The 9,131-nt window shown below is 44.6% G+C and overlaps 1 protein-coding gene across 1 annotated transcript; it reads left to right on the top strand.

Annotated features, from left to right (window-relative positions):
* Positions 1 to 5,611: 5,611 nt before the first annotated feature.
* On the top strand, positions 5,612 to 7,182 carry LOC136465975 (protein RGF1 INDUCIBLE TRANSCRIPTION FACTOR 1-like). The gene is made up of 5 exons (XM_066464503.1): positions 5,612 to 6,079; positions 6,235 to 6,306; positions 6,534 to 6,674; positions 6,807 to 7,048; positions 7,167 to 7,182. Exons 1-5 carry the CDS (start codon positions 5,894 to 5,896, stop codon positions 7,180 to 7,182), a joined length of 657 nt encoding a protein of 218 aa, XP_066320600.1. The 5' UTR covers positions 5,612 to 5,893.
* Positions 7,183 to 9,131: the final 1,949 nt, after the last annotated feature.

Genomic DNA, 9,131 nt, shown 5'->3' with positions numbered 1-9,131 from the left:
GAGAATCCAGATGGTACCTTGATGTTGTTTAAGCATTCAAACATGATTTCCTTCTCCTCTTTGCTTAGAGTGTAGCTGGCAGGACTTAAGTAATGGCGTCCATCATCTGTCTTCTCTGGATGCAGGTTGTCTCTTTCTCTCAAACAACGCAGGTCCTGTCGTGCTTCAAATGTGTCCTTAGGCTTTCCATACACACCCATGAAGCCTAGCAGGTTCACACAAAGATTCTTCAGTCAGGTGCATCACGTCGATCGAGCTGCGGACCTCTAGGACTTGCCAATAGGGTAGGTCCCAAAATATGGACTTCTTCTTCCACATGGGTGCGTGACCGTTAGCGTCGTTCGGAACAGGTTGGCTGCCATGTCCTTTTCCAAAGATGACTTTCACATCATTGACCATATCGAGTACATCCTCACCGGTTCGGTTGCGAGGCTTGGTCAGGTGGTCTGCCTTCCCTTTAAAATGCTTGCCTTTCTTTCTTACGGGGTGATTTGCAGGAAGAAATCGACGATGGCCAAGGTACACGACCTTTCGACATTTTTTAAGAATACACCTCTAATATCACCGAAGCAGTGTGTGCATGCATTATATCCCTTGTTTGACTGTCCTGAAAGATTACTTAGAGCAGGCCAATCATTGATTGTTACGAACAACAATGCTCGCAGATCAAAGTGTTCCTGTTTGTACTCATCCCACACACGTACACCTTCTTTATTCCACAAAATGAGAAGTTCGTCAATAAGTGGTCTCAGGTACACATCGATGTCATTGCCAGGTTGCTTCGGGCCTTGGATGAGCACAGGCATCATAATGAACTTTCGCTTCATGCATAACCAAGGAGGAAGGTTGTAGATACTTAGAGTAACAGGCCAAGTGCTATGACTACTGTTCTGCTCTCCAAAAGGATTGATACCATCTGTACTTAAAGCAAACCTTAAGTTTCTTGCGTCATTTGCAAACTCCGGGAATTCTCTGTCGATTGCTCTCCACTGGGACCCATCAGCAGGGTGTCTCAACATATTGTCTACCTTACGGTCTTCTTTGTGCCATCGCAACAATTTTGCATGTTCTTTGTTTCTGAACAGACGTTTCAAGCGTGGTATTATAGGAGCATACCACATAACCTTGGCAGGGATTTTCTTCCGCGGACGTTCGCCCTCAACATCACCAGGGTCATCTCGTCTGATCTTATACCGCGATGCATGGCATACCGGGCATGCATCCAATTTCTCATACTCTTTGCCATGGTACAGCATGCAGTCATTAGGACATGCATGTATCTTCTCGATTTCTAGCCCCATAGGACAGACAACTTGTTTTGCTTCGTAGGTAGTGGCGGGCAATTCATTGTCCTTCGGAAGCATCTTCTTTTGGATTTTTAGTAACTCTCCAAATCCCTTGTCAGATACACCATTCTTTGCCTTCCATTGCAGCAATTCTAGTGTGGTTCCTCAACTTTTTCTGCCCTGCATCACAAGTTGGGTACAACAATTTGTTGTGATCTTCTAGCATCCGCTCGAACTTGATCTTCTCCTTTTCACTTTCACATTCTCTTTGTGCGTCACGAATGACCTGACAAAGATCATCAGCAGGCTCATCTTCTGTGGCTACCTCTTCTTCAGCTTCTCCCATTGCAGTATCATTGAAGCACGCACCATCGGGAATAATATCATTGTCGTCCCATTGTTCTTCTTCACCTTCTTCCATTACAACGCCGGTTTCTCCGTGCTTCGTCCAACAAATATAGTTTGGCATGAAACCCGACTTGAACAAGTGTGAATGAAGAGTCCTTGAGCAAGGATATTCCACCGTATTCTTACATATGGCACATGGGCAGCACATGAAACCGTCGCGTTTGTTTGCCTCGGCCGCACGTAACAAAGAATGCACGCCGTCAATGAACTCTTGGGAGCGGCGATCAGCATTGTACATCCAATGCCGGCTCATCTGCATTACATGACATAAATACCATATTAAAACCTAGATCATAATTAATTATTTATACAACATGTGTGCCACCACAAAAGGTACAAATTTATGAAAGCATCGCTACAATGTAGACAATCCCAACTACAACTAAAAGAACTAAAGCTAAAATACATTTCAGGAGCACTAAGGATTTCACGACCAATCTCAACTAAAACAGACAGATCCCCTGATTGTGCAACATCTTTGGGCTTCTTCGGCTGGATCACTGCCTCATTAGCCGCCGTATCTGCCTGTTGTGCAAGATATTTTTGCACGAGTTCAACATACTCTTCCTCCCAGTAGAAGCCTGAACATCGTCCACCTGCCATCCCACTGAAATTAAAACAAAAAATTAGAACTTTAATCACAACCATCATGAAAATAGGTATAAACTAACCATAATCATTAAATACGATAAAATAACTCACATTGCGATCCGGACACTTGTAGAAGATACGATCCTTGTTGGGACCCTCCTTCTTCACTCGGTACTCCATCACAATCTTCGTCTCATCACGACACTTGCCGCATGGAATGAGAGGGAGGCCCGGCCTAAGTCGCTTTGGAAACCCATGAGAGGCCGAGGACCCGGAAGCAGTTGCCATCTACTCTCTAAACTCATTTTTTAATACACTATAAATTTCTCATTTTATAAACAAATAAAATTAAGAAACTATAAAATTATCTATATCTCTAAACAATGAAGCAGTTGCCATCTTCTCTCTATACTCATTTTTAATACACTATAAATTTCTTATTTTATAAACAAATAAAATTAAGAAACTATAAAATTATCTATATCTCTATACTCATTTTTTAATACACTATAGCTCAAAAACATGTTTTAATAAATAACCATCCGTACTAGTTGACCTTGCTTACGTGATCATCTCGGCGAGCATTTCTCCACCGGACGGCACCGTACTTGGTCAAGGAAGAGCTCCGATTCTACGAGGAAGGGAACACGGTCTTCCACGACCGTTGTCGCTCTCCCTCGTAGAATCAAAGCTCCTCCTTGATGTCCGTTACCGCTCGACAGAGAACATGCTCGCCGAGCTGAACACGGTCCGCAAGTTCAACTAGTACGGATTTTCTATAATTTTCTAACTATTTTCTAAGTTTTTCATTTCATAAAAAGTTAAAATAAAAAGTACGGTGATTGACAGACTACTGCGACGATATCGGGACATGTGAATAAATAACCATCCGTACTAGTTGAACTTGCTTACGTGATCATCTCGGTGAGCATTTCTCCACCGGACGGCACCGTACTTGGTCAAGGAAGAGCTCCGATTCTACGAGGAAGGGAACACGGTCTTCCACGACCGTTGTCGCTCTCCCTCGTAGAATCAAAGCTCCTCCTTGATGTCCGTTACCGCTCGACAGAGAACATGCTCGCCGAGCTGAACACGGTCCGCAAGTTCAACTAGTATGGATTTTCTATAATTTTCTAACTATTTTCTAAGTTTTTCATTTCATAAAAAGTTAAAATAAAAAGTACGGTGATTGACAGACTACTGCGACGATATCGGGACATGTGAATAAATAACCATCCGTACTAGTTGAACTTGCTTACGTGATCATCTCGGCGAGCATTTCTCCACCGGACGGCACCGTACTTGCCACGGAAGAGCTCCGATTCTACGAGGAAGGGAACACGGTCTTCCACGACCGTTGCCGCTCTCTCTCGTAGAATCAAAGCTCCTCCTTGACGTCCGTTACCGCTCGGCAGAGAACATGGTCGCCGAGATGAACACGGTCCGCAAGTTCAACTAGCTACTTTAACCTTCTTTCATGTAAATATGCAAGCTTAAAGTGATTTTGAGCTCAAATTGCTTACAAATGAAAAAAAACCACAATAAAGAACCATATATATATAGTGAACAAAATGAGATAAGACAATGGTGAAAAATGAGAGTATGAGATTGGTAACCTTTACAACTGAAGAATCGACGGAGAAATCGAAGAAATCGATGGAGGAATCGAAGAATGGATGGAGGAACAATGGAGGGAGGGAGGAAGCAAGAACACTACTGCAGTGAGCTTCAAAATGTGCTGAGCTCGGGCTCGGGGAGGAAGGAGACGGCCGGGATATAAAGGGGGACCTTTAGTCCCGGTTGGTGGCTCCAACCGGGACTAAAGGTAACTTTCCAACCCTGGGCGTAGCCACGGCCCGGGAGTAGACCTTTACTCCCGGTTGGAGCCACCAACCGGGAGTAAAAGTATACCTTTAGTCCCGGTTGGTGGCTCCAACCGGGACTAAAGGTACCTGCCACCTCTGTCTGGCGCAGTAGCCGTTGGGTAGGGACCTTTAGTCCCGGTTGGAGCCACCAACCGGGACTAAAGGTATCTCTAGTCCCGGGCGCACAAAATTCCGGGACTAGAGCCCATTTTGGCCGAGGATCAAAGGTCTGTTCTCTACTAGTGTGTGGAGCGTAGTGTGCTCCCTTCGAGGTTTTGTTAAACAATTTTGCAACCGGATATGGTGCTTTCGTTTTCCACACTAGTTTAATTTCTTCATTGGTTTAAAAGTCAATATTTTTCCTTAAAAAAACAATAGAACTACGTACACGACAGCATCGAAGTTTGTTGTAAGTGTTCTTACTTCTTTCCCTTGTAACTTCTCTTTTTCATTGTGTATTTTAAAATAAGACATAGTTTTGAACATGAAACTTTGCATGCATGCAGAACATGATATTCAACCATAATTGTTGGAAGTTTCAGAATAAAAGGAAGTCTCTATATATAGACATGGTTTTTGACGAGTTTGCGCCATAGTTCCCAATAAGCATCCTAAACCCTAGCCACATCCTCCATGCACGGCCACTGTTTTTAGCCATCGTCGCCTTATCATCGTTGGCCTTAACACTTCGGCCTTTGAGTTTGGGTAAGGAAGCCACAAACACACACATGCTCTCTCTCTCTCTCTCTCTCTCTCTCTCTCTCTCTCTCCCGCACTAGCTCACCCGTAAACTCGATCCACCTCTTTGAGCCCTCTGCACTGCATTTGGCTGTTCCCCGTCGATGAGATCTCCCTCGTTGAGTTCGCCAACTCAGAGTGTAATGGACAGATCCAATAGCTATTATTGTAAATGATAATTAAAGTTAATGAATAGATAGCAAGTTGTGTCTTGCAATAATTTTCAAGATTTATTGTGTCTTATATGCGACATATAATGTGGAGAGACTTGTGTGGAGCATCGAATCCAATCCAATTATAGTAATAGAGCAAGATATCGTCATCATCCTACCTCCGAGGTGTGGCAAACATATACGATCCTCAAGAGTTGGTAGGATCACAAAGGATTTAATTTTTCCTCGTATAAAATTGTGTAATATTTATGAAATTATGTTATATCAATCTAATTTGACGTATTTCTGCATCGAATGACATGTCAAGTAACGTAAGTTTGAATACATCTGACTCTTCAAAATGATTTATATGATTAAATAATGTGAAACATTAACGTCAACTGAGTTTGGCATGACTAAGTGGACTCTCAACTTTAGAAATTGATAAATTTATCAAAACCAAGGGCATAAATATTCCACTTTTAGCAGATATTTACTGTTTATATAAAATAAAATACATGCATTTTCAAAGTATGATAGAATCGTAATTCTGCAATTCGAGCATGTCAAACATAAGTGTCCTACTTAGGATCATGGTAATGTTAAGTTGGACAAGACTACGAGTCTACGACAAACAATATAAAACAGGAAGCCGTATTGTCTAGAAAGGCAAGTTTCGATTTGGAGTAGGGTGTAATTAATTAATTATGAAACGGCATAGGCTGATAGGCATATGCCATCTCGGTATTGCACCTCGCATGGCACCTCGCATGTTGAGAATTAGCACCACAGAATGGTGTGGAACCCCGGGCTTTTCGGTCTTTCGAGTTGAAATCATCGGAGCCTATCGTCGATGCAGACGGCGGCCATGCGCGGCGCCCCTCAGTGGCTGCGCGGCCTGCTATCGGAGGAGTTCTTCGACCCATGCGCCGTGCACCCGGGGGAGCGCAAGAACGACAAGAACCACTTCTGCGTCGACTGCGCCGCGGCGTTGTGCCGCCATTGCCTCCCTCACGAACACGCACATGACGTCCTCCAGGTACCACCGTACCCGCGCCGCCGGCACCGTTTCTTTCCGCGCCGCGGTCCGACAATCGGCATGCATGCCGGGTGGCCACCTGCTTCCAAAAAACCGATCGCGCGCAAACTCTTCTCTTTATTTATTTGACGGTGTGTAATGGAACCCACCAAGATATATGGAAGTACGCGTCCTGCTTTGTCGTGCGCGTCGACGACCTGAGGCTCTTTGATTGCACCGGCATCCAGGTAGGCTACCGGTCACCGAGGCGGACACCAACAGTCGCTGAGGCGGTTGAGAGGCGCTTCGTTTCCATCCGTGTCTTGCGCCCCGTTCGTTTGGGTTTGTTCGGCTTATAAGCCATAGCTGAAAGTATTGTTGGCTGGTTTGGTGTGAGAGAAAAACACTGTTCGTTAGCTGATAAGGCATGGTTTATAAGCCCGAACGGGTTGGTGATTTGCAGCGTTGCATGCAGTCGCACACGGTGAGCGACCACGAGGTGGTGTTCCTGAACGAGCGCACGGCGAGGAAGCGGTCAGCGAGCGCAGAGAACCCCTGCGCCGCATGCGCGCGACCGCTCCTCTCCGGCCACGACTACTGTTCACTCTTCTGCAAGGTAAAACACATTAGGTCGACAGGACCATAGACTCTTGATCCTGACCAGTGCGTGAAAACATGCTGCGCTATCGATCGCGTACTCTGTACTCCTATACAAGCATGAGTGATGGGGTCGCACGGATTGGCGCAGGTGAAGCATCTGGGGGAGAGCGAGCACGGGCTAAGGCGTGCACTACAGGTGAGCCGGCAGCAGGTGGCTAACACGCCAGAGCCGCAAAGCGGGAAGAGGAGGCCATCGTTGTCGTCAGACGCGAGGCCGAGTTGCGGCGGATCGTTCCGGAAGCGAAGCCGAAAGCAGCCTGAGCCCGCACAGGCGCCAGGCGTTGGCTCACCACATTTTTGTGGTTGGGTTGTTGCATGCCTGCCCTGCGCGTATCCATTTTTTCGTTATCTTTGGGAGTGGTTTACTGGGTTTGTTTGGCATTGTTTACGCGGCCACGGTTCCACCTATTCTCTGTTCATCTTAGCAAAAGCTTTAGTGCTTACGCAGGAGCTATGTCAAATAGATTCTAAATTTGTTATGAAGACAACAGTTAGTTACTTTTTTCGGACTCAAGTAGTACATGTAAAACCAGTACCAGTAGCTGGCTCAATTATTGATTCATTACCATATTTGATTATATTAAATCTAAGGAGCTGTTTGGTTCGACCATTTGAGCCCGTCAATGATTCACGGTGTGAATAGGTCACGTTGGTTTGTGTTTGGATGGACCAGGTGGTAACCGTGCCGAGGCGCCAGAGACCGCGCCCCCCTACGCCCGCCCAAGATGCTCGTCGCGGCCCTGGTGACGACCCCGGCCGGAGACCAAGCTCGCCCAGGCATCTGCCCCCACACCAACCAAGAAGAACAAGCCGCATCCTCTTTCTCTGTGGTCGAGAAGAACAGGTAGCTTTCAAGTCGCGAACCAAACAAATAGCGTTAACAGTTGCCTGTAACAGCTAGCGCCGGCAACTGATTACGTTTCCATTGCCACACCCGCCATCCGAACCAAACAGCACCGGAGAAACATGTAAATTCAGAATGGTTAACCACGGCTCTCTCCGTCCTGTAATATAATATATATTATTCTATAAATTTTAGGACAGATTAAGAGATAATACAAAAGACACATGTGCCCTCGATTAGTCACGAAAATAATAAATTAGATTGCATTGATAGCTCATGGTTCAACTTATAAAAAAATATCCAAACATTTTTCTTAGATAGGTCATACGATTAAATTTTCTAAAATCTAGTCCAATGTTAGAAGAAAAAAAAACATTGCCATAGGTGGGCGGTCTATACCATGTTAAACCTCCCACCCAATTAGTAGTTTCGTAGTTTGAGAACTTGGATGAGGATAACAAGGTAGTTTATGGTCCACCACTATAATTTACTACTCCATTTCAAATTATAAGATGTTTTGAATTTTCTAGATCTATTATTTTTACTACTCCCTCTGTCCGCAAAATAATGCAATTATGGGAACCGCCAAAGTTTGACTAAATTTATAGTAAATAATATTAACATATATGTATTTAAATAAATCTATTATAAATATATATTCTATAATTAATCTAATGGTACTTATTTTGTATCATTAATAATAATATTTTTTAATGCAAATTCAGTCAAAGTTCAATTTGCTTGACTTCTCGAAAAGCGAGAATTGTATTCATTTGTGGACAGAGGGAGTATGTATGTAGATATAAGTTTATATCTAAATGCATAGCAAAATCTATGTATTTAAAAATACTAAAACATCTTATAATTTAAAGTAGAGGAAGTACTGTAGAATAAACCCTAGCAATCTAATTACCTCATAAACACAGCGCACTGCATATTTGGTCGTGAAACTAACGAGGCACAGTTTGCTACCTTGTCACCTGGATGTCTAGGGCAAGTGCCAAGTAAGGTTTTCTGTTTTCACCTCACTCTTTTTTTTTCACCTCGCTCTTTTTTTTTCTGAGGGGATTCACCTCACTCTGTTTGGCAGAAGAAACAGAACGACGAGAAAGACACACACGAGGCCCAAAAAGTTGGACCGGGCCAAGAATTTCTTGCACGAGTTAGATGGCTCTCAGTCTCAGCCCACCGCTGTCTCCCATCCTTCCCTCCAACTCCACAGAACCAACACCGACTTCCAAGCGGCGAGCTTTTTGAATTCGACCATCATGAAAAGTGGGTTTCGGTGATTTGCCATTCCCACAACGACGCTTCACCAGCTTGCCATTATAAAACACGACCCACTCGCTAAGATGCCATCCGATGAGCCCACAACGACGCTTCACCAGCTTGCCATTATAAAACACGACCCACTCGCTAGGATGCCATCCGATGAGTTTGGAGCCATTTTCTTTCTCTTTTGCCCCTATCCCTTTCATCGGAGCTCGCACGGACGGAACAGAGGGGCGCATCGAGCAGGCTGCTGCTGCTTCTCCGAGCGTCGAGTGAGGAGCCAGCGGGCGCGCTCTA

This window comes from Miscanthus floridulus, chromosome 7, assembly GCF_019320115.1.
Source record: "Miscanthus floridulus cultivar M001 chromosome 7, ASM1932011v1, whole genome shotgun sequence".
NCBI classification, from domain to species: Eukaryota; Viridiplantae; Streptophyta; class Magnoliopsida; order Poales; family Poaceae; genus Miscanthus; species Miscanthus floridulus.
Note: the sequence above shows the minus strand (reverse complement) of the source record. Positions and strands in the feature narration are given on the sequence as shown.